Source organism: Oryzias latipes, chromosome 18 (genome assembly GCF_002234675.1).
Source record: "Oryzias latipes chromosome 18, ASM223467v1".
Lineage (NCBI taxonomy): Eukaryota > Metazoa > Chordata > Actinopteri > Beloniformes > Adrianichthyidae > Oryzias > Oryzias latipes.
Genome location: NC_019876.2, coordinates 22,569,880 through 22,595,248, shown reverse-complemented (window position 1 = coordinate 22,595,248; position 25,369 = coordinate 22,569,880). Strand labels below are relative to the sequence as shown.

The 25,369-nt window shown below is 38.7% G+C and overlaps 3 protein-coding genes across 8 annotated transcripts; 2 read left to right on the top strand and 1 right to left on the bottom strand.

Annotated features, from left to right (window-relative positions):
* Positions 1–6,016: 6,016 nt before the first annotated feature.
* Positions 6,017–14,591, top strand: LOC105358325. 5 transcript variants are annotated; one of them, XM_023966370.1, is made up of 13 exons: positions 6,017–6,939; positions 9,540–9,662; positions 10,349–10,602; positions 10,704–10,796; positions 11,050–11,172; positions 11,283–11,360; positions 11,439–11,486; positions 11,570–11,695; positions 11,783–11,953; positions 12,047–13,501; positions 13,787–13,959; positions 14,044–14,258; positions 14,413–14,591. In XM_023966370.1, the coding sequence occupies exons 1-10, from the start codon at positions 6,792–6,794 to the stop codon at positions 12,524–12,526; spliced, it is 1,644 nt and encodes a 547-aa protein (XP_023822138.1). In that variant the 5' UTR covers positions 6,017–6,791; the 3' UTR covers positions 12,527–13,501; positions 13,787–13,959; positions 14,044–14,258; positions 14,413–14,591. The 5 variants fall into 5 exon arrangements, with proteins under 5 accessions (XP_023822138.1, XP_023822136.1, XP_023822135.1 ...); XM_023966368.1 differs by having other exon boundaries at positions 11,783–12,951; positions 13,323–13,501; XM_023966367.1 differs by having other exon boundaries at positions 11,783–13,501.
* Positions 14,592–15,510: 919 nt separating this feature from the next.
* LOC105354335 lies at positions 15,511–18,999 on the bottom strand. 2 transcript variants are annotated; one of them, XM_020704028.2, is made up of 4 exons: positions 17,778–18,999; positions 16,834–17,069; positions 16,546–16,730; positions 15,511–16,398 (listed from the first exon to the last, which is right to left on the bottom strand). In XM_020704028.2, exons 1-4 carry the CDS (start codon positions 18,031–18,033, stop codon positions 15,627–15,629), a joined length of 1,449 nt encoding a protein of 482 aa, XP_020559687.1. In that variant the 5' UTR covers positions 18,034–18,999; the 3' UTR covers positions 15,511–15,626. The 2 variants fall into 2 exon arrangements, with proteins under 2 accessions (XP_020559687.1, XP_020559698.1); XM_020704039.2 differs by having other exon boundaries at positions 18,875–18,996.
* A 3,570-nt stretch (positions 19,000–22,569) lies between these two features.
* LOC105354466 (myosin heavy chain, striated muscle-like) lies at positions 22,570–24,081 on the top strand. The gene has a single exon (XM_020707261.2). The coding sequence runs from the start codon at positions 22,728–22,730 to the stop codon at positions 23,817–23,819; it is 1,092 nt and encodes a 363-aa protein (XP_020562920.2). The 5' UTR covers positions 22,570–22,727; the 3' UTR covers positions 23,820–24,081.
* The last annotated feature ends 1,288 nt before the right edge of the window (positions 24,082–25,369 follow it).

Sequence of the window (25,369 nt, the reverse complement as noted above, 5' to 3'; positions counted from 1 at the left end):
GGTCCAGTTTTTAAAGCATTTGGGAGCGCCTCAAGAAGAAACACTTAGATGGAAACCAGAGGCCAGAACAGTGGCTCCATCGCAGCACCCTCTGGCACCAAAACGGCACTCAGAGCCCCCATCACTGCAAAAAAATTAAAGGAAAGCTGTAAGGCGCAAACAGTTACTTTTCCTCATTGCAAATCTGATTAAAAAATAAATAAAAAATAACGTCAAAATGCATTGCAGGAGGAAACACACAGCATTTTGAGTCAGTTTCCCAAGAAAGATTTTTAGCCAGTCAATGTGTGGATGTAAAAAATGTTGTGTTTTCTGTTGAGAAATCATTCTGTGATCCATCAAAGCCTGTACATGTTGTGAAGAAATCCTGGGGGGTGAGTCATAAACTTGTGTGTGAGGTTTACCAGTGCCAGCTCAATAGGGACTTTGCCCACAGAAGCGGAATGCTATCCTATGAGTGCCACCATGTCAGATCTCTACAGTACTGCCCACGAGCCGACAACCAACATGTCACTCTGAGGAGAAATTGGAAAGGATGGTAGAGCAGAAATGGTTTGGGGAAGAGCGGAAGGCCAGTCTGCTGAGGGTGTGCCCCTTTCGGTGCAGCTGACTGTGGGTGGTCCACCATTAAAAATTCATATCTCTGTCTTTGAGCCAAAATCACATATTATAGTAGATTGGGCCGATTGATAGTTGCATATGACAGAAAACAAAACAGCTGGCATTGTTCATGCTCTAAAGCAAGACAGTCCTGCAATCATGAAGCCATTGTATATGGCACCTCTTTGTCACAAATGGGGAGTTGTTTCAGAAGGTGAAAAGTACTGAGGCAGAGTTACCTGACCAATCTCAGGATTCCAGCGAAAATTCAAGCTGCAGCACATTCAGTTATCCACCAAATGACAAGTCCATCTTAAAAATGCTCAATTACCTTTTGACAAACAAAAAGTTGGTGGGAAGAACCCTTTCATTGTGCCCCCAAGCTATCATCACTGGTCACCATGGATTGGCCCACACACCAGACAGTCTAATTCAGTCCTAAACACTGAATATGAAAAAATTAAAATAGCCAAGGATTCCAACTAAGAGGAATATGACCTTATTAACGAAGAGCGTCTATCTGATGAACCTTTAAACTTAAAGGTAAATTAATATCTGTGAAATCCACCTGCTGACCAAAAATTATTATGATGTGTTTACCAGATTCTTGACAATAACTACTGTCTTTTCAACACAGGTTCAGGAAGTGAGGGCACTTTGTAAACAGTGTGGTGTAGACAGCAAAGGCTCCAAAATGGATCTTGTCCTTAGACTGTGGGAGAAGATGTCTAATAGGTCCAACTACAACAAAGTGTTTGAGAAGGTGCCTCTGGTATGTTGAAGAAAAGCTTATTTGATCATCAAATTTCCATCAACTACTTTCAATTGTGATAGTGATAAGTTTCTCTACATATTAGGAATGTTATTGTTGTTGTTTTTTTTTACCTATTGAAGAAATTCCTTTGGACCACTGATGTAAACATTATATATTGGGTCTGTTGTCTTACAGGTGGATGGGCTGTGATCACATGTCCGTGTGGAGTTGTGTACTCGGTGAAGTTCAACCTTCGAGCGGAGAGTCCACGTCACGTTTGTTGACACGTTGCTGTCTTGGAAGCACTTCCCTAATGTTGTAGTCTATGACTATGCACGGGGACTGGCATTGCATGCTAACAGCAGGCAGCCAGGAATATTTGGACTGTTTCATGGAAGGTTACTGGATCCAACCCCACACAACATCCAGCGGGTCTTAGAGGGCAAGGTTCTTGTAAACATGCCGTGGCTGAGAAGTGCACAGATGCCAGCTGACAAGGATGGACACAGTCTCACTGGATCCTCACAGCACTTTGCTTTAAATTATGTTTTCCATTAAGGCAACAGCAAAGACCAAACAGACGCTCTAAGGAAACTTGAGCTTGTGCCTGAGCTTGCTGGACTTGTCAACAGCCAGTGTGTGGAGCAGCTGTTCTCAAGAATGAGGAAAAATAACTATTTTCTAAACATGACAACCCCATCAACCCATATATTTCTTCAAAGAAAATATACTACATCACTACAATATGGCAAAAAACCAAAAGGCTATGGTCCAGTACGGCCTCATTGTTCCTTTGGCTGTGAAGATGCAAACTGACATCCATGGGAGGGTTGTCTTTGGAATGCTTTTTTATTAAATGTTCATGTACTTTTGTTTAAATTTTTCCTCATCTCAATTTACACAAACATTTTTTTTACATTTTTGTAGCTCCTGCCCGGGCTGGGACGCAAAAAGGAACCTCTGGCAGTGACCAAGAGGAAGAACCACCTCAGGAGCCTCGGGAGTGTCAGTAATTGTTATTTACTGTACAGACAAAGATGAAATTTTATAACTAATTTCCATTTCATTGTTATTTTTAGTAAACACCATAAACGAGCAGAAGGATGTCACCAGTATCCATGGATTGTTACCTGACATTGCATACTGGGGTCAGAAACTTGTTGAGGAACAGGAACTAATGGTAGAGTACACCTGCGGTTAACATCCACACACGCCTCCAACACGTAGGCAAGCTTTCCAACAAATGGCCGTGTACTAATAGAGGCTTTTTATTGTAACCATATCCTGAGTGTTTTGCGGACTTCACTTTTATCGTTTTGATTATTTTTTTTATTTATTTGTTTGTGTTAAAAGACATGGCGAGTTTTGCAGTGCCCTTGAAAATTTTCTTGTAATTCTCTGATAAATTAGACATCTTTAGTGCTTAAAAATTCAATTCTGGTTATACAGCGGTGAAAATAAGTATTGAACACGTCAACATTTCTCTCAAAAAACATATTTCTAATCGAGCTATTGACACGAAATTTTCACCAGATGTCGGCATCAACCCAAGTAATGCACACATAGAAAGAAATCCAAACATTTATGTCCATAAATGAAGTTATGTGTAATAAAGTGAAATGGCACAGGGAATAAGTATTGAACACATGAAGAAAAGGAGGGGTAAAAAGGTCTGGCAAGCCAAGAAAGCAGCTGGAGTTTGTCAGTATTCAGAAGGTTAACCTGCCCCGTATCAGTGCAAAGTAATATCTACTGCTATAGTCCTGATTGATGCCTTTTAAAAAGGCTTCTCACCAGCAAGGTGTTAGACAAGAAGCATTGCATGATGGGTAAAAGCAAAGAGCTGTCCAAAGACCTACGCAACCTTATTGTTGCAAACGCACTAAAGGCATTGGTTACAGGCGCATTTCCAAACTTCTGAAAATTCCAGTGAGTACCATTGGGGCCATCATCCGGAAGTGGAAAGAACACGGCATTACCATAAACCTGCCACGGCCAGGTGCTCCTTGCAATATTTCAGACAGAGGAGTCAGAAAAATCATCAGAAGGGTTCTCCAACAGCCCAGGACCACTCGTGGAGAGCTTCAGAAAGACCTGGAATCAGCAGGTACCATTGTTTCAAAGAAAACAATAAGTAATGCACTCAACCGCCATGGCCTCCATGCAGGCACACCAAGCAAGACTCCATTTTTCAAGAAGAAGCATGTTGAAGCTCGTTTGGAGTTTGCGACACAACATTTGGATAAACCCATGACATTCTGGGAGAAGATACTCTGGTCAGATGAGACCAAAATTGAACTCTTCGGATGTCATAAGACACAACATGTTTGGAGGAAAAATGGCACCGCACATCACCCCCAAAATACCACATCAACAGTCAAGTTTGGAGGTGGGAGCATCATGGTGTGGGGCTGTTTTCAGCATGTGGTACTGGTAGACTTCACATCATTGAAGGAATAATGACTGGAGAAAAGTATCGAGACATTCTTGATCAGAATCTGCTGTCATCTACCAGGCTGCTGAAGATGAAAAGAGGGTGGATGTTTTCAGCAAGACAACGATCCCAAGCACACAGCCAAGGTAACACTCAACTGGTTGAAGAAAAAGAAAATAGAGCTGCTAGAATGGCCCAGTCAATCACCAGACTTGAATCCAATTGAAAATCTTTGGAAAGAACTGAAGATCCGTGTTCACAGAAGAGACCCCCGGAACCTTGAAGATTTGAAGGCAGTTTGTGTGGATGAATGGGCCCAAATCACACCTGAGCAATGTATTCCACTGGTTTCTCCATGCAGGAGGCATCTTGAGGCTGTAATCACCAACAAAGGTTTTTGCACTAAGTATTAAATAAATTTCAGTAAGCGTGTTCAATACTTATTCCCTGTGCCATTTCACTTTATTACACATAACTTCATTTATGGACATAAATGTTTGGATTTCTTTCTATGTGTGCATTACTTGGGTTGATGCCGACATCTGGTGAAAATTTCATGTCAATAGCTCGATTATAAATTTGTTTTTTGAGAGAAATGTTGATGTGTTCAATACTTATTTTCCCTGCTGTAACTTACACAGGTTATAGCTTTTAAAGAGTTTTCTTTTTTTTCCTCCACTAGTTGAACCAGGTCCTGGATAAGAACAAGAGTCCAAGAGACCACATTGCAATGGTGGACAACACGATTTTGACTCATTCTGACTTTTGGAGTCTGGGATTAGAACAGGATGTTGATGGGATGGTAGGCATAGAGAATACGGTGTCATAATTATTCATAAAAAATATTACAGTGTTTTAAATTACAACCCCTGTGTAATGTGCTCTACTAGATCCTCAACAGTTGTCTCAAGGTCATTGAGAAGGTACTTAAGCTCTTTCACGAATTTAAATTATTATCATTGATTGTAGCTGTGAAGATGAAAATCACTCTTTGTCCATTACAGAGAGTGGAGCATGTTTTTGCTGCTTACAGTCATGTCACTGCCACTTGGTTCCCAACAATATCAGCAAACCCGATGGAGAACCTTCCAGTAAAACTCTTGTTTTTGTAAGTCAATACTGAATTGGATATTTTAACAATGTTTTGCTATTGTTGTTTTTTTACAGGACAATGCAGCCAGTCTCCAGTGGATCATCATCCCTGTCTTTGTTCCTGGGCACTGGATCCTCTGTATAAGCACATTTGTAATTTCTTTACTTATTAATCCAAACAATATAAAAGAAATAGGTATGCTTTTAACATTTAAAAGCTACTGAGGCCACAGGCAAGAGAGATTTTCTATCTAGATCCCCTAAGTTGCAGCGGTTGGAGAGATGAGAGTAGAGCACATCCAATCAGGTTTCTGGAGCGCCGGGCAATTTCTGTTCTGGACAGTGGTAGTTCAGTTTGAAACCACTTGCCTTTTTTTTTTTAAGATTTATGGTTCTGTGTTAATTGTTTAATATAAATATATATATTTATTAGGCATGCACAATAAAGTGTAAATTGTTTTTGCGAAAACAGGATTTGCAACACGCATATTGCAAAGTCGTTAGATATTGCAATAAATGGTTCCTTAAATGTGCTAAAACTATCTTATGGCAGCTTGAAGTATTTAATGAATATCGTGCATATTGTGAAGCCCTACTAATAATTTTTACTCATTGAATCGATTGAAGCAGAACCATAGATCCCGTTTGAGTTGGGCAGTTCTGATTAGGGGTGTGTATTGGCAAGAGTCTGACGCCCTGCGATACGATACGTATCCCGATATTTTACCAAAACGTGTTTTCTGTTTTTTTAAATATGACTTTGAAAAAACTCAACCTGAATTTTAATGTCTTCCACTGTAATAACATGGTCAAATTGGGTTTAATGATCACAATGTTAAGCACTGCAATTGTATCTCATATATAAGTTGCGTTTACCAAAGCAAATTCATAGTGCTTTTATTTTGGTAAGTTAAAATATAGAAAGGGAACAGTCAACATTGTCTGATTTAAAAAGATATATATATATTTTTTCAGTGTAAGAAAAAACAAAGAATGAATGAGTCTTAACCAATAAGTTTCTATTGGGGAAATAAAATGCTGTTTATTTTCAGCATTAATGTAGCTTTTCTAGTGCTTTTAAACGGTTCAGGAGCCTGAATGGTGCTTTAAAAATAAAGGGTGGGGGACACACTGATTCTATGGCAGGCCATTTTAACATTAAAAGGCTAGACTGGATGTGTGTTGCAGATATCTTTATTTGAGTTTTGCCTAGTCAAAAAGAACATTTCAGATATCCGCAACTACATTCTTCCTATCCGTAATCGTAATTTTAGATATCCTCAAAGATATTATTCCTAGGACAAATGACATCACTTTCACCATTCATTTGTATGGGGTTTACAATTACAGATATCTACAATTCAGTTGCAGATATCCACTTCATGAATTACGGATATCTGTAACTGAATTGTAGATATCTGTAATTCAAGTTTCAGATATCTACATTTTCATTCTTACTAGTCAAAACTCAAGTTAAAGATATCTTTAATTCAAGTCAATTTCAGATATCTACATGTTCCTTTTCAGATATCTTAAATTAAGTTTTGACTAGGCGAAATGACGTTGTAGATATCTGTAACTGGAATTATGACTAGTCAAAATGACGTTGTAGATATCTCAAACTGGAGTTAGGGATAGTCATAATTTAATTGTAGATATCTATAATCAAGTTACAGATATCTTGAAATGAAATTTGAATAGAGATATCTGAAACTTGAGATATCTGTAATGTTCATTTAGGATAGTCAAAATGTAATTACAGATATCTTGAATTAGAGTTTTGACTAGGCGAAATGACGTCACAGATATCTGTATGCAAATTAGGTCCGCATCGCACTTTAGGGGAGGAGCAGAGCGTGTTGTTGTAATCATTCAAATCGCACCTGCTTGTAGTTAGCACTGATTAGCACCATGTCGGAGCAGCCAGCAGTCGAAACTGTTTTTAATCGTCTTTTCAATGCTGCAGCACGTGCTAGACAGGAGCTGGCGGCAAGTAATGATTCAACCTTACTTTCCACAACAAGACGACTATTTCGCCGGCGAATACATCTTGTTCGAGGTAATTTTCTTTTCACATCATTTGCTAATGTGCTATATCCGAAGTTCGGGGAAACGTTACTTGTTTAATAACTTAGCAAAGCAGTTGTCAAAATGCTTATAGGGTCTCTTTGTGAATGTACTGGAGTCAGACGTTCATTTAAAATGATATTATTATTCATTGACGACAAAAACTGTTAGACTGTCTTCACGGTGACGGTCTATGGCGATTTCTTTTCAACGTACGTTCGCAAAACAAATGTTGGAGGTGAGTACAATTGTTGTTCAGAATTTCTCTCCGTTCAAAAACAATTAGTTATGGTGGAAATTATGCAGCGATTAAGTAAGGGTAATGGCTGACGAAGTGTGCGTTATTACTTTTTTCGCGTCGGACGGTTGCCTCCGCGAAGTGCGTTAAAAAAGTAATAACGCACACTTACGCCATTAACCCACTTACCATGGTCATACATTTCTCTATCTAATTTATTTGTATTTATGCCTAATTACCATTATTTAGTTCAGTTTTGCTCAAACATATTATTGACATTAATTAAGTATTTGACGACGCTGAATTTGGCTTCCGATTCACAGCTTCCGATTCGCGAGGGCACTAAAGGAACATTCCGCTGCAGTTTTCGCACTAAAACCACCCTAAAACCGGGTCCTGTTCAAAAACCACTGGACCTGGACTGCTCAAACCTGGATTAAATTATGCATTAGATACTAAGGAATACATTAAATACAGTTTCTGATTTGTGAAACCTTCCTCTGATTTGTGAAAATCTGAAATAGATTGATTTTTATCGCATTTTACGCACTGAGTCCACCTTAGACCAGGTCCTGTTCAAAAACCGCAGGACCTGGACTGCTCAAATCTGGATTAAATAATAATTTAGATAGTAAAGAACACGTTAAACCCAGTTTCTGATTTGTGAAACCTTCCTCTGATTTGTGAAAATGTGAAATAGGTTGATTTTTAATCGCATTTTCCGCACTGAGTCCACTTCAGGCCGGGTCCTGTTCAAACACCGCTGTGGGAAATAGTATCATTTCATCGAATTTTATGCAATGTAAGGATATTGGGGACAAGGGAAGGACAACTTTAAGCAAAACACCATAACAGGAACTTTAAAGTAAATCAGAAAACAAACCAAGAAATATTGAACAAAAAAACAAAACTTAAGTCAGGGGTACATGCTAACCATGACCATATATTTGTCCAATCTGACATCTGTTTCCCAGTTTCTTTTGTATGTTGAGATTTTGAGACTCAGTGCGTAAAATGCTATAAAAATCAACCTATTTCACATTTTCACAAATCAGAGGAAGGTTTCACAAATCAGAAACTGTGTTTAATGTGTTCTTTACTATCTTAATTATAATTTAATCCAGGTTTGAGCAGTCCAGGTCCAGTGGTTTTTGAACAGGACCTAGTCTAAGGTGGACTCTGGGCGTAAAATGCTGTAAAAATCAATCTATTTCACATTTTCACAAATCAGAGGAAGGTTTCACAAATCAGAAACTGTATTTAATGTATTCCTTAGTATCTAATGCATAATTTAATCCAGGTTTGAGCAGTCCAGGTCCAGTGGTTTTTGAACAGGACCTAGTCCGAAGTGGACTCAGTGCGTAAAATGCGATAAAAAATCAACCTATTTCAGATTTTCACAAATCAGAGGAAGGTTTCACAAATCAGAAACTGTGTTTAATGTGTTCTTTAGTATCTAATGTATAATTTAATCCAGGTTTGAGCAGTCCAGGTCCAGCGGTTTTTGAACAGGACCCGGTTTTGGGTGATCTTAATGCGAAAAATGCAGCGGAATGTTTCTTTAGTGCCTTCGCGAATCGGAAGCTGTGAATCGGAAGCCAACTTCAGCGTCGTAAGTATTTGGTGGTTTGGACCCACACTCCCTTAAAAAATGTTTACAATGTTTAATTTCGTGTGTGTTTTTAATATTTCCCAGATTACTAAGTATTGGTGTTAAATATTGATGTATTATGTTATAGAAAGATAGTTTAAAGCAGATCCCATATTTTGATATAATGATGGTTTGAGAAAACCGTGTTTCTAAAGCAGAAATCGTTCAAATAAATGAGGTACTTTCATAGAATATCAGTTATTGGTGTTCTTTTTGCTATTTGGGGCTTTGATGTAATAATATTTGAGCAATTGTATGTTTTGCAGCTTTTAGGAAAAGCTTAGATTGAAGGATTGTGTTACTTAAATTCTCTTTTAAGAAGTCAAACTAGGGGTTTGAATGACAAATCATGATGCTCCAATTAGTCTTAGTTTCTTGATTAAGAAGTGAATAACTAGCTGCCAGAATGTAACAGAATGCATCTACGACCATGTATTTTTAAAAAATTTCGCTCCACGCCCGTCATATTGCTCAAAGAAAAGTTCAGGGATTTTTTTTCCTTGCCTGACTTTCATCACTGTTAAAGATCAGCTTCCATGACAAAATAAAATGGAAAGTTTCATAGTCTCGTACATTTAAAATAACAAGAATATCGTGCATGTCAGCATCATTAATAAAGTGTATTAGTGTGAATCTCTCTCATAGACGCACAGGCACAATTTATCCAAGAATCACTGCTGACCATTATGTATTTGTTTTACAGAAGGATCTGGTGGCCGCAGGGAAAACCCTATTTGGCAGGCAAAACTTTTCCTCCTTCCAGGGCCAGATAATGGTTTTCTGCCCCCCACAACAGTACTTGAGGAACTGGCAAAACATGGATTAGGTAAACATGAGATTGAAGCAGATTAGAATTATTTACTTTTACACCTTATTATCTAACCATCTTGCAAAGAAAGCTATAGAATGAGCTGCTTTGGATTTTATGTTCGCTTGAGCCTGTATGGTCCGATTTGTTATACTGTATATATTGGCAAACATTTGAATATATTAATACACTTAGCATTTGTTTTAAAGAAATATTGCAGAGAAGTTTACTTTTTGATGCATTTCCATAAGTTTCCATGTAGCCATTTTAATAGTTACACCTATGCAATACTTTCTCATGCCAAGGCATCACTTTGAAAGTGTCCAGGAATACTTCCATATGAATCCTTTTGCATCATCTATCGGAAGTTAGTCAATGGTGGTTACGGTTAGTGTGAGGATCTGGGCGGTGCATTCAGACACTAAGCTACACCATATATTGTATGTTAATGTTCTTTCACATATGGTCAAATGTGTGATGGGTGTGTGAGTGAGACCAGGTTCTTTCTTCTGTCATATGTTATGCAATTTTCTTTGGAGTGTAGGGTTAATTTAGTTTCAAAGCTGTAAACTTGGTAGAAACACAAATGATTTTAGGTTAACTGTAGAAGTCACTCAGCTCTACTTTTGGGGTTTGGCAACACTGTGATTTGTTACTTTGCCACTAGGAACTGATTATACTGATGTTTACACTTCCATTTTTAGGAAAACCTGTGCACGAGTCAATGGAGGCCGGACGCACCAACTCAAAGATTGGGTTAAACTGGAGTTTATCTGAATTAAACAACTTTGTTTGCCAAAGCTACCCTCGCATCAGTTTAAATTTGGTAGGCTTTGAATTGGCAAGGACCGGCAAAGGACGCAAGATCCAGAAATTGCAAGTTAGTTCTGTGAAGGAACTTAAAGCTGTTGTTGGCAAAAGCAGGCTTTACATCGTGCCACGAGCCACTGTGTTGCAGGTATGGAAGTATACACAGGGATTTAAATCACACTGCAATCATATAAATGTGTTCTCTGTAATGTCTATACCTATAACTGAAGTTACCCTCTCTATGCTCAGGTAACATCACCACCCTCTGCCATGTCCCTGAAGTCATTCGCACCACTCGCAGCTCCAGCAGTAGATGAGACCTCTCAAGTGGTTTCAGATCAGGTCCATATTAAAATGATTGCATATCTAATGGATTTTATGTCTACTATGCATAGATATAGATATAGATATAAATATAGATATAGATATAGATATATATACACACACATATATATACACATACATGTATGTATGTATGTATATATATATATGTTTACTACTTATAGATATTTTCTAATGATTTATTTTGTTGCCACTATGAGTGTGTGTTCTCTGGCTGAAGGTGAAAACATTTGGATTTTCTGTGTACAACCAGGTGGCATCCACATCCTCTGCCATATCCATAAATTCATTCCCACCACTCTCAATTGCTCTGGTACAAGATGAGACCGGGCCTGTGGCTGAGAGTACCCAAGCTCAAAGTGTGGTTGCAAATCAGGTAACCGATTTTGTCACTGTATAGAATGAATAGTATTTATCCATTTTATGTGCCTGTAGCCTACTATTTAATGGTGATTTCTGAGCGATGCCTTTTTTTTTCTACTTTAGGCTCTCCAAGAATGGCGAGCAATACGTGCACAGCAAGACCAAGACTATAATACAAGTTTGTTGGTGGATGAGGAGAAGGTAATGCTTCCAAGTTTTACGTATGATTTATATTCTCGTACATAATGTATGCATACCTTTAATGTGGTATTTTAATAGGAGAGGAAGAAACTAGTCTATCAGGCTTGTGAGGAAAGACGTCAAAAGGTTTGTCTATAATAAATTAGTTTGATAAACTAGAGGAAGGGTGGGTTTTTTTTGTTTGTTTTTTAAATGAGATCGCATTTCAGGCTATTGAGGCAAGACGTCAGCGAATGTCTGCATGTGAGGAACCCTCAGATGGGGTGTTGATCAAATTTAAATATCCAAATGGACACACCAATATGAGGAAATTTCGTTTGTCAGAGCCAATCCAGGTGATGTGTGTTCAGCTTAAGAAAATATCTAGTGTCTTCTCAGTGGTTCAATGGGTTATAAAACTTGACTGTTTCACATCTTTTTAGATCTTGTTTGACTTTGTGGGACAAGATGATATTGCCAGTGAAATCTTTGTGGTGCAAGAAGCTGCATCATCAAGATCAGTTGGGAGCAGTTCCTCTGGGTCAATAATGGATTATGGTATTACAGCATCCTCAACTCTATATGTGCTTTGGTTTTCAAATAAGGATGTACAGGTAAATGTGTTGCATTTTTATTTCCTGACTCAAATGAAAACTGAATGTGTTTTCATTTGTGCAAGCTCATGTATTCTGCATGTTTGTCTTCAGGAAATTCTCTCAGATCAACAAACTGGAGCTTATGCCCTACACCCTACATCTCACAGTCAGTCATCACTCCCTGAGACCTCCACCCAGCCAAGTCTCTCTGAGCCCTGCGACCGCTCTCTGCTGCCTGAGCCCTGCGACCGCTCTCTGCTGCCTGAGCCCTCCACCCAGCCAAGTCTCTCTGAGCCCTTCGACCGCTCTCTGCTGCCTGAGCCCTGCGACCGCTCTCTGCTGCCTGAGCCCTGCGACCGCTCTCTGCTGCCTGAGCCCTGCGACCGCTCTCTGCTGCCTGAGCCCTCCACCCAGCCACTGCTCACTCTGTTCTCACAACCACCAGAAATCCTGACTCTTTATGATGAACCATCACCTTCTCCTTCTTCTGTCCAAGAACCAATCATTATTCTTGATGAGCAAGATGAGTCTGTTTCACAAAATCAATCACGTGTATCAACACATCACATCGGAGGACCTGTGGATGAGTGAGTTTTTCTCATTAAGTTGATTTTATATTTTTCTAGTGTATGTAGATGTTTTTTCTATATCATTTTACATTTAATCAGGTGGTAAAATAAAATGCATTAACTTCTTTGTTTGCAGAATTGATCTACAGACCATATTGAAAAAAATGGTCAGCAAAGTTGATGAGAGATTCTGTCCAACAAGCAACCAAATAAATGTGTGCAGGGATAATGTTTTACTTTGTAGCCTGCGGGCATTCAAGCGTAGGTTCTTCAACCCTGAAGCAAAATTGGATGTTGTGTTTGTGGATGAAGATGACAATGGTGAAGGGGCAGTTGATGAAGGTGGCCCGACTAGAGAGTACCTAAGGCTGTTGATGAGGGCCGTCCACCAGTCAAATATTTTTGAGGGACACGAGAAAGACCGGCAGTTGTCTCTTGATACTCAAGGTAGGGAAGCCCAAATTCTTAGGACTGTACTCCTTCAACTGGCACAATTCTAGAAATGTATATCACTGAAACATGATTGCTCCTTTATTTCTCCTCTGATTTGTTTGTTCTGATTGTTTTTTTATGTATTGGGCAGGTTTCTTCATTTGTTTATTGTCTTTTTAGTTATTTTGCCATGAATTTGTTAACTCTTGGTTAGGATTTTTCCATGATTCTTCATTTCTTTAATGTACTGAATCACCTTTTTGAAGCATGGTTTGAAAGGTGCAATAAAGTTGTAGTAGCACTATTATTAATCAGAGCATTTGAAGGTGTTAAATGAACAAGCATTACAGCAGAGCAAGATTTGACTGTTCTTTCTTTCATTTTAGCTTTGCAGACTAAACTGTACATGTGGGTGGCAAAAATGATTGCTGTGTGTGTGGTCCATGGAGGAGTCGGTCCACATTTCTTTTCCGAAAGACTTTTCAATCAAATCTGTGGGATACCAACCCCCCCGGCCACGGTGGATGAAGTTGGTGACCATGCTTTCAGGGAACAGTTAATAAAAGTAAGCAGGGAAAAGTTGTTATACATTGAATAGACAGTACAGTGAAACAGCCTTATTTTCTATGATTTATGAATGGCTTCAAACGTGTGCAGGTTACCTGCACCACTTGGCCTTCAGCCTCATGGCTGTGGCCGAACCATAGCCGTTAGGATATCCATGAACATTCTCATGAACACCAGTGCTTTATTGCTTAAACATCTCATTTATAGAGGGAAGGTATCTTTACAAGCCACTCACTATCTTTTTTCTCTTTTTTTTTTGTTTTCCCTGCGTCTTTCTTTTTAGATACAGGAAGCAACAACAGTCCGAGAGGCGAACGGTGCAATTGCAGAGGCAGCAGATAGTCTCAGCATTATAGGTGCCTTAAGACATGTGTCCAGCATGGAGGAGAAGGACTCCCTTGTCCAGTCAGCTGCAGACTTCTTCGTCAATGGAAGATTGGCGACTGCCCTGGACCAGTAAGTGCCTCACCTGTCTTACCTGTCTGAAAAATTAAACTCATTTGTACAGGACGATTCACACATTCTAAAATGTTTGTATAGGTTTGTTGAGGGGTTAAAAACACTTGGTTTACTGGACGAGCTGAGGAAGAATCCGGCAGTGTTCTACAATATGTTTGTCAGTGAGGAGATTCCACTGCAGGCGAAGGACCTATGCACTTTATTTGATGTGGACTTCTCTGTGCAAGGCAGCAACAGGAGAGACCGAGAAAACATGACAATATGCTTTTGGCGTGACTGGTTAATTGATATTGAAGGTATGCTATTTATTATTTGTTATAATAACACTGAGGCTTTTGTGGTCCCCTGTCAGTGTGCCCATTGCTCCAAAGTAACGCATACCAAAGGTTAGGGCTAGACGTTGTGGCCTAAACATAAAATCCGGTTTCTCACCACTTTCTTGTGTTACAGAAGGAGAATGCAGTCCAGTCACCCTAGAGAAGGTATTGGAGTTTACATCTGGAGCTTCAACAGTGCCTCCACTGGGATTTCCACACCGTCCACAAATTCAGTTCCTTCATGAGGGCAACAGAATCTTCCCAGAAGCAAATACTTGTATTATTGTACTCCGCCTGCCACTGCACTCTTCCTATGAAGCCTTCAAACAACACATGATTGAGGGAATTTTGCAAGCTCCAACCTTTGGACTTGCATGATGTCACAGTGTGTAAAACATAGATCCACAACTTGGATCTGTTTTTGTCTGTTGAAGCAGGTCACTTCAACAAAAATGTAGGAACAGTAATCCTGTTCATTTTCCATGAGTAACAGTTCAATTCAGTTGATTGAATATTGAGCTTTTTGAGCTAGCTCAAACTTGTCTAGTTTTTTTTGTCTTTAAATTATTTTTAAGTTATGTTTATATATCTTATTTTTTTTGAAGATGTATTTTTTCTTTAGATTATACGAGACACATATTGGGCTTATGGTTCATGGTTACTATGAGAACACTGAGGTTGATCTAACGAATTAGATATCCTTTATTAACAAACTGTAATTATTTGGCTTATAATTTGGTAAGTTTGAAATCACTCATAACAGCCAGTATGTTTGGTTAATGTACAACGGTGAGTACAGAGAAGGCAAACAAAGTCTGGCTGGATGTCAACCTCAACTGTTGTCACAGTAACCTGTCCCCATCTCCACTCAGTCTGTTCCCACTTGTGGATTGAAGTTAGGGTGTTTTTGGCAGTTAAACCTCTCTCCTCAACTGTTAATCTAAAATTCTCATTCAAACCATTAAACATTGTTCTTCATACATTACCAGTTTATTCATCTTTTTTATTAATCTTTTCAATCCAATTTTTCATATATAAAGTTTTGTTCAATTTCAATCTCATTGAAAAGGAGATGAGATGCTTTTCCACTTTTTCTACAAATTGGAAAACAATGGAAGTAGAAAGGAATCATACAAATATTGTCAGCCAACAGTACTACAAAAAAAACAAACACAAAACATAATACAGCACCAAAAGTGTGCTAAATTTAGCACACCTAGCATTAGCTCCATCAGCTGCACTGCCTATACCACCTTATTTTAACAGAAAATCAAACTTCAAAGCAGTCTTTCACTCCTGGATCACATATGCAGCCAATGAACTTTTGTCTCTGGGCTTGGAATTCAACTATACCTGTGTTTGCAAAATACTGATAATAGCAGTACAGCAAGCCTGATATTTTAACTTTAGATCCGAAAGGTGTTGGATTGCATTGTGTACAGATGTCTGTTGTTGCTGAGTGAGGATGAGTTGAGGTGGCTCTACATGAACAGCTGGGAACTCTTCCTCAAGTGGAGGCAGTGTTTGAATTCCATACTGCGCTAGGATGGCATCAATGTTTTGGTCGCTGTAAGGATTTTCCCCAAACACATTGTTGACAGCTGTGCTGTCTGTTGCAATGTTTTTGAGCATGCCCTCTGTCCAGAGTTGAGATGGTGTGCGATTATTTTCTGTTCGCAACGGGTGGAAGTTCCAGGCCTGTCTAAACTGCTCCAGTCTTTTTTGAATTTCAGGAAGATAAACAATCTGCAGTGAAAGTCTGTGGACATTATCATCTGGGTTTAGAACCTCTGAATCCTCTAAGGAGTAGAACATGAGGTAAAAGTGCTGCAACACATGCAGAAATACATCACGCCAAAGGCGTTCAATTCTCTGGTTGTGAACTGATCGTCCGGTTATGAACCCTCTGTGTTCAAGTCCTTGAACTAGATGCATGAAAAAAGCAACGAGGACGTTTTCACCACCATGGTCAGATCTGACTCTTGATGGTAGGGCATAGAGGCATGTTGCTTTCAAAAACTGGGAAAGCACTGTTGTGGCACGATTGTCTGTGCTGCAGTTGAGGTAAGTAATCAGACGGGAGTATCCATCAATTGCACCATGAATCACAAAACCCCATCTAGAAAGAAAGGTTACAAAACATATATTACTAGAAGATTATAATACTATTGACAGTAGTCTGGAAACAATATAGCTGTAAACTTTTTCTACTTGCTGAAGGTATTTTCAAAATATAAAAAAATATGACAAGTATAGTAATAATAACCTTATGAGACGCATGTTCCCATCAATGTGCCACAAACTATTGGGGTAAGGTACATGATAAACACGTCTTGCAACTGTCTGGCTCCATCTCCTTGCAGCAGCAGTAGGATTGACCCGTGTCAACATCTCACGCACCCTGGACCGTGTAACAAGCACACCCTGTGCACGCAACAGGGCTCTGATCATCTGCAACAGATTTGTCAAAATATCTAAATTGGCATGATATTCCCAGAACAATAGCACACAAATGTGAATGAAATACAGCCTAAAGATGAAGACCTCCAATTACCTCATTTCCAGAATTAGGATATTGGCTCTGAAGTTGCCTAACATGTTGTTCTAGTTCCCCATCATTTATTGCAGACAGCATACTTCTAACAGGTAAACCCAACAACTTCGACTTCTTGTACAAAAATGATGAGGAGCATCCCAGGATTTCAGCGATTTTTGAAATTGTATGGCCTTGCTTCAGCAGAAATTCAATCTGTTCTCGGGAAACATCAATGGCTGGTCGGCCTCTTCTCCCTACAAAAAGAAAAAGTAAACTAAGTTGAAGCCTTTAAGCAGCAGTGGACTGTTTATTTTTTTAATGTATCATCATACTAATTCTCATACATGCACTAAAATAAAATATTGTTAATGAATAAAATAGATACACTGGAAATGGAGAGACTTGTGGAAATGCAAATATTTATTGCTGTGACCAGTGGACATAAGAGTGGTGTAAGACCAACACATTTAATGATTGCACATATTAATAAATCTAAATAATTATTTCTAGTTAGTATAGCCATAAATGCACGGCACTGTTGTTTTATTCATTAAGCACAAATAAAAGACTGACAATGCCAAATGTTCAGTTTTCTGATAATATCATTCACATATATAAGTGTGGCATTACATTATATAACAATTGTATTAATATTATTATAAAAATAACAATAGAGTCGCTAAATGTAAGTAAATGGTGGTCTAATTATTTTATGGTTTCTATACTGTTTTTGGCAGAAGAATATATGATAACATGGCCCATGTTAAATGATCATATATTCTTCTACATAAAAAAGTTATTAAATGGACTAAAACATAAATAAAACGTAGAGTGGTCTGGGTTGAAACATTCCGCGTAAAGTGAAACATTCACGTGTTTCGCTGAAAACCTTATTTGCTAAAAACGGCCGGACTTCCCCTTTAAATTTAATGCGTATAAAACATGAATACAGTGAGACTCACCTGAACTAACGCGCCTGACAGAGAAACTTCTGTCTTCCCCAGCATGGAAATTTGCGTCTATTATAGTTTTCAGTTGAGCCAAACTGCTTTTGAGTTCATTATTCGTGTCTGGTGACAGCAAATGTTCAATTCTTCCGAGATTTCTTTCACAGTTTTCAATAGAACGACGTTCTCTCTCTCCACAAATCCCCTGTGTGAGGGCTCGTTGAATTTCATGCCATTTTCTGGTGTTTTTTTCGATTACAGCCAACGCCATGACTGCTTCTTTCTGCCTCTGTTCATAGAAATAAGGACGTGATTATCCCCTTCCCATAAGGGAAATTGCGTATTTATGGATATCCTCAATAGAGCAACGTCATGCACAAACATTTACACTAGGGATGATGACGTTTGAGATATCTTTACTTTGCATTCTGCCTAGGCAAAACTGAATTACAGATATCTACAATTGTCATTTAAGATGTGTGACGAGTTGAATGTCGTTTTTCAATGACGTCATTGCAGATATCTGTAATTCAGTTTTGACTAGGCAAAACTGAATTATAGATATCTCTATCGGTCGTTTCGACTAGTCACAATTACGTTACAGATATCTTGAATTACAATTCCAACTATCCAAAATGTAATTACGACTAGTGAGAAATACGTTGCTGATATCTACAATGTTCATTCCGGATAGTCAAACTTAGCCTTTTAATGTTAAAATGGCCTGCCATACTGATTCTTTCCAGAAACAATAAACTGTGATGATGAGGCAGCATGACAGAACGAAGGAAAGTTGCTTTAATGTGACAAAAAAGGGGCTTTGTTTACATATCTGCTCTGTTGCACCTGCAGCCACGCTTCTCACACACGGAAGTAAACTGGTAAAGCTGATCACCACAACGTCAGCCTTTTTCAGAGCATTGTACACATCCCTCTGATCCATCAGGTCCCTAAACTAGAATCCATTGCTTTGAGGTTCTGCAGAAGCCCGCTTTGCTAGCATGTTAGCAGATGCTAAGCGCATTAGCCTATTAGCTGCTGCCGTGCTTCATTGTCTATCTTATTTATCTGAGCTGCTAAAAAGCACAGAAATCCACGGTTTCATATCTTACTGGCAGCAACATGGCCCAGAGTTTCTGTTTGGTATCCATTCAAGTAAAAACGAAGTAGTTCATGTCTCATAACAACAAAACTGCCTCTGGCTGCCGTCTTCCTGTTGTTTAGTGCAGAGTAGAGCTGCTCAAAGAGGCTCCGTGTGCTCCGCTGCCAACTAGCGGTCGGAGGGTGAAGTGGACAACTACAGTCAGACACTGAAGGACGCTCAGAAATAATTAAATGCATATCGATCTGGGAGCATTTTGAATCGATACAAGTATTGCCAAATGACGTATTGCGATATATTGCTGAATCGATTTTTTCTTACACCCCTTGTTCTGATTGAGCCCGATTAAATAAATGACTTCAGTTCCCACCTTTTCCTGAGTTCGCTTCAATTGCAGTTCTTGTGTAAATATATGAAAATGCTGCACCTTTATTTTCTTCTGTTACACTGTGCTTTTTTCCAGACACATTGCACACCTCCTCTCCCCTGGACCCTGGAGGACACTTCTGGAGACAGAAATGATGTTCCAGTTTGATTTGTCATTGCATTAGCTAAAATTTTCTATTTGCTTACTATCCTTTAATCAAAACTTTTGTTCCCACACCCCCAGGGTCTGGCATATCAAGGGTGCTCAAATAAACTTGTCGTGTTTGTCATAATGGTCAGACCATGTCTGTTCAAAAACAAATAAATGTTTAGAAATGACCATGGTCATTTAATGTTCCCCTCAATAAAGATCAATTCAACATATACCTAACTTTATTACAATGTCAATAATCAAGTTGCATATGTTGCTCTTACCAGTGCTTCCTCTCCTTGAGAAGCATTAAAAAGTGAAAACAAGAATTAAGGTTAACATTTATTTATTTTGTAAGTGACCATGGTATATAAAGATAACATTGAGAAATGTCACATGGATTCTACACTGACCAAATATATAAACGCAACACTTTTGTTATTGCTCCCATTTTTTTATGGTATGAACTCAAAGATGTGAAACATTTTCCACATACACAAAATAACCAGTTACCTGAAATATTGTTCACAAATCTGTCTAAATCTTTGATAGTGAGCACTTCTCCTTTCCCAAGACAATCCATCCGACCTCGCAGGTGAGCCATATCAAGATGCTGATTAGACAGCATGGTTATTGCACAGGTGTGCCTTAGACTGGCCACAAGAATAGGCCACTCTGAAATCTTCTCTGCATGCTTTCATTGTCTGATAGATTATTTAGGTTACTTGAGATGCCCCTTCAAATATAGTATAATATTGTATTTATTATAAAAGTTTAGGAGATGGGATTTCCAGGATCTTTCTTTAGTGTCATTTTTATCTTTTCATTGTCATTCTATTCTCTTTGTAGGGGAAGGTGACATGACAACTATAGTTGTCATGTCACCTTCCCCTAGCAGTGGGGACAGGAAGGAAAGTATGGATCTTTTTGAACTCACCGTTTGTGCATCTTCAGTATCTACTCTAAGAATTACGGTACCTTTTTTTCTGTGCAAGAAGAAGATGCCTTGCAACACGGCACCATTGAGGCAGGCAAATGGTGCAAGTTGCAGACCTTTAAAGGAAGATGTTCCCTCCCTGATGTTTTGAAGGTGGATGAAGGAGAACAGGAGATACTTAAAGAGCACAAAACCTGCTCCCTCATGAGGGAAGATGACGAGAGAATGATGGAACTGATGGAGCTTTTTGTTTTTTCTTTTCAGTTTTTCTGTGACTTTGAAGCATTTTGTTCAAAAAATCATGGACAATCAAAAATTAAAGGTTTGTGTGTGTTTTGAAGAACACTAAATCAGTGTCTGCTGTTTTAAAAAAAATGTTTTTTGGTCTATATTTGTATATGTATAATGCTATAATGACTGTAGCATTACATTCATTCATCTTATATTCCGTTTCATTCCTTTTGGGGTCACCGGGCTGCTGGAGCGTATCCTGGCCACTACCTGGTGAAGGCAGGAGAAATCCTGGACAGCTCGCCAGCCTGTCGCATTACCACAATCATACACACATTCACATCACACCTATGAACACTTTACAGTGACCAATTTACCTATTAAGAGTGTTTTTGGACGGTGGGAGGAAGGCCCGGATAAAACCCACACATGCATGTCTAGCAAGAGGTCAGGGGTTTTACTTTCCATGTTTAACCCACCTGAGACATTACACTCCTTGAGTTGTGTGAGACTGAGCATAAATACACAACAGTTATTACACAATGTCTGTGGGTTAACTTCCACAGCATGTTCACATTCCACAGCGTTTCAGCATTCCGCGATGTTGAGCAATTCTGCAGGCTGCTGCCAGGGATATGCAGGCTGATGACAACATCTATTTAGAGAATTAAGTGTGAATAGTCAATTTGAAATTAACTAACCTCCCAAAAAAGAAAATAAAAAAGTACATGTTGAGCCTTAATTGAATTAACTCCCTAATCTGGTATGAGGCATATTGCACATGGAACAGGCATAGAGTGGGCTGAGCTCAACGTGGGCAGAGTAAAATGTTGAGCTCCGCCCGTTCCGCAGGCTGCAGCCAGGGATAGTTGCCAAAGAGTACTGACGAGAGGGCGCAAGTTTCAGTGTCGTGCAGCAGAGGGCGCCGTGTAACATTTAAAATGAAACCTTCAGATGTAGTGGCGGTCACGTGCACGTTGGGTCTGCTGTCGGAGCCGGCAGAGCGGGGAATTGTGGGATACAATCCCCTTTGCCTTCTCTGGTCAAAATGGGGTTGAGCACAGGTTTTTCTTTTGCCCATGTGCCCTTTCATGTGGCTGTTTTATGTTGTTTCACCCTTAGTTATTTCATCCTGTTGTGTTTACTTCTTTTTTTCCACCATAAGTGTGGGGAGCAAAGGATGATCACTATGGTGCAATCTACAATGTTATGTGGTTCAAAATAAAAGCTCAACATTTTATCTTGTTTCTCTGCTTATGCAATGTAGCATTGACTGCCTGAAAAAATACCCCGTTGGGTAACGGCCCATATTGTCTATACGAAAAATCGCATCTGTTAACAACTATGCAATAATTCATAATATGGCACATGAATATTAGGCGTATGATAATGTTAATTCCTCAAAAAACAAAAAAAAAACAAAGCTGTATTGTGATCCATCCACTCATCTCTGAGTATTCCTCTAAAAACCTGTGCTCTGAGCACCAGCCCCTCCCAATCCCAGAAAATGAAAAGGTTCTCACATTGTGACATCACAAAATTGGGAAACCGCTCCTTGCAGGAGGAGTCTGCACTGCCAGCACCACCTCCAGGCTAAAACAAATTTATGGGTGTTCATGATTAAAAACTTATTCATAATTGACTTTACATATTAAAATTGCATTATTTTTTGTAAGGAAGATTTGTTCTATGTTAATTACTAATTAAGTTTTAAAAAAAGAAGAAAAACAACAAGAGGTAAATGTATACAATTCTAAAGTTACCACGAATAGAATCAGGGTTTACTGATGTCATAGATTTCAAATGACATCAGTGATCTTATGTAATGATGATGTCAGAGCAAATGATGCTAGTTTAGGTCATCATGTAATCATATGACATCAGTGATCTTATGTAATGATGATGTCAGAGCACATGATACTAGTTTATGCCATCATACGACATCAAATGATTTCATATGACATCATGCAGATTGGGCACTCTAGTCCAGAAATACATCTCAGACTTCTAGTCAAAACATTCGCTGTGGTCGAAGAGATCAAAGGTCATTGCTCTCGAAAGAGTAGTTTGAAAACGCACTTGGAGCACATTCTTCGCAGGGACAAAAAGCTTTTGTTTCTGAAACTTTCTGTAAACTCTGTCATTTCACAGTTATTTTAAACCGAACGACTGGTAAAAATGCCCCGTGAAACCAAGGCAAACAGGCGCAAAAATCCAAGCCCAAAACTCAGTGAGGTTCTGGAGGAGCTCAACACGCTGAAAAAGGCCCACGAAAACCTCATCCAGGACAAAAAAGGCCAGGGTCTTTCTACCAAGGTGGTAGCTCTTGAGCGTGAAAATGCTCAATTGAAGAAAGAACTGGAAGAACTTGCTGTTTCAACTGACACCAAAGAGTTGAGAGAGAAATTCAAAAACTTAAAAGAAGAGAAATATCAGACGAGTGAAGAACACTTGACCCTGAAACAGGCCAACCTTGACATGGTCTGGGAACTTGAAGAGTGCAAGGCCGTGTTGGTCCAACAAATGGACATCAATGACAAAAATGAAGCTTGCATCAAAAAGCTGAAACAGCAGCTTAAAGATTTCAAAGAGCAGAAGGCTGCAAAGGGAGGCAAAGGACCCAAACCAGACAACAATCAAGCCTTTGAGGACCTTAAAAGAAAATATCAAGAGTCTCAAGAAGAAAATGAAGAATTAAAGGCAGAATATCAAGTTCTGGTTGATGAATTTGGAGATTTGGAGAAAGAAAAGGCTGACTTAAACAAGAAACTGGAGGTCTCTGCTCAGCATGAATCCACTATCGCTGAGCTGAAACAGCAACTGAAGACACATGAGGAGGAAAAAAAGGCACTCCTTGAATTGGTCAAACTAAAGGAAAAAGAAACTGAAGATGCAAAAGGGGAGTTGGAAGAACTGAAGGCAAACAAAGAGAAGACATCAGCCTCTGTACAGACTGACTCTGTGAATCAGGAATGCATCACCAAAGAGGGAGAAACCACAAATCCCATAGATCAGACTGTGAAAAAGACAACAGAGGTTGAAAAAACAAACTCTCCTGACACAGAAAATGATGGAAGGGCTGAAAAGGAGAGTGATGGAATAAAGGAAGATCCTCAAGAAATCCAAGAGGAACTTTCTGTCAAGAACCTTGAAAGCAGGGAGAAAACAGAACAACAGGTTGAAGTAGAAGTGAAATCAAAGAAAGGAAAGAAGGTCAAGAGGTTTTCCTTCACCAAATTCTGCCGCAGATTGTTTTGCTTGAAAAAGTAAAGCAAGCGACTGCGCAGAATTCAAAAAAGGGGCTGCATGGTTAAATTGGCGTTTTCTTTCCATGCATGCGTGGGGTTTTCTCTGGGTGCTCTAGTTTCCCCCCACAATCAAAAAAATACATTAGGACTGTACAACAATCACTGCTAAAAGGACTTCAACATCTGCTACATCCTCTTCTAGATCAAATAAACGGACTTGAACCATTTCCAAAAAAAACGGGCTGCATGGTTAAATTGGCGTTTTCTTTCCATGCATGCGTGGGGTTTTCTCTGGGTGCTCCAGTCCCCCCCCCCCCCCCCCCCCCACACACACACACACACAAAAAGGGAAAATCAAGATTCTTAGACGTAATGACACAAGACACTGGTAATATCCAGGAAAACATTAAAACAGATTTTAATAACATGTATTTTTTGAATAAATTCTACAAAAGTGTTTATTTCAAGTCATTTATTAAAACTGTATTAGGTTTTATTTCCATGTATGTATAAAAATGTATATAATGTTCAATAACTAGATAGTTTTTAGTTTGTAATAAAAAATGTGTTTTCAAAAAAATAAAAAAACAAAAATAAAAAAAAAAAACTAAAAAAAAAACATATATATAACCCAGCCTCAGATAGTCACAAACTTGTGTACTTTCTGTGATGGTCCCAAGCCCATAGAAATGGAGAGGGGATATATGCTGGTTGGACTACAGGCTTTTTGTTGCCTTCCATGTTCAGTCAAAAAAGCAAAGGCAATGGTAGATGGTACTCTGGCTTCAGCTAGACGGGGTTCAACTCCCTGCAGTGTCCTTGAAAATTCTTTGACTTTGACATGAAACATTAAAGTAAATATTACTCCAAAAAGATTATTCTAAAGTTTTAAATGTTATTATACGTTGATAAAGAATTGTTTAGGGATTGAAGAATATAGCAATTTTAAATGTATATCTTGTAAATGTATTCTTTTTTGTTTTACTCAATTGCTTGAATTGGTTTTCAATATGATTGTACCAACGTGACACTTTTTTCCCCCTCAAGTGTCAGAAATGAGGATGCAGCTGCTGTTCCTGGAATTGTCTTTTCATGTGAAACCAGATTGTGCTCCAGTTGAAAAATGCTTTAACCACTAACAGGCTGATGACAACATCTATTTAGAAAATTAAGTATGAATTGTCAATTTGAATCAAACTAACCTCCCAAAAAAGAAAACAAATCCCATACGAGCCATATTTATAAATGGCTTGTGAATATGAACCCCTATTTGGTCACGCTCTAGATTGGGGCGCTCCAAAATACTCAAACTGTGAACAAGAACACAATTATTACATGTATTATTATCTTATAAGGTATTTGTATAAAATTGCAAATGCTAACAAATACTTTATAAAGGATTAACAAATACTAGTAAATGTCTTTATAATCTGATTAATACCACATTACTCATGCTAATTAATGTCTAAATGACTAAAATGACAATTATTACGTTCGGGTCGGGTCGGGCTGGGCTTCTCTCTCGCTGACTTTTTAAATAAATATATGTTTATCAAAATGTATACTAGAACG

Bases quoted from the DNA above. Each gene is read 5' to 3' on its own strand.
- LOC105358325 (XM_023966368.1), top strand. From the start codon at position 6,792: ATGTCGGAGCAGCCAGCAGTCGAAACTGTTTTTAATCGTCTTTTCAAT. The intron at 10,603-10,703 runs GTATGGAAGTAT...CTCTATGCTCAG, and splicing joins CACGAGCCACTGTGTTGCAG to GTAACATCACCACCCTCTGC. The intron at 11,487-11,569 runs GTTTGTCTATAA...ATCGCATTTCAG, and splicing joins GTGAGGAAAGACGTCAAAAG to GCTATTGAGGCAAGACGTCA.
- LOC105354466 (XM_020707261.2), top strand. From the start codon at position 22,728: ATGCCCCGTGAAACCAAGGCAAACAGGCGCAAAAATCCAAGCCCAAAA.
- LOC105354335 (XM_020704028.2), bottom strand. From the start codon at position 18,033: ATGGCGTTGGCTGTAATCGAAAAAAACACCAGAAAATGGCATGAAATT. The intron at 17,070-17,777 runs GTGAGTCTCACT...TTCTTTTTGTAG, and splicing joins TGTCAGGCGCGTTAGTTCAG to GGAGAAGAGGCCGACCAGCC. The intron at 16,731-16,833 runs GTAATTGGAGGT...AATCTGTTGCAG, and splicing joins ATCCTAATTCTGGAAATGAG to ATGATCAGAGCCCTGTTGCG.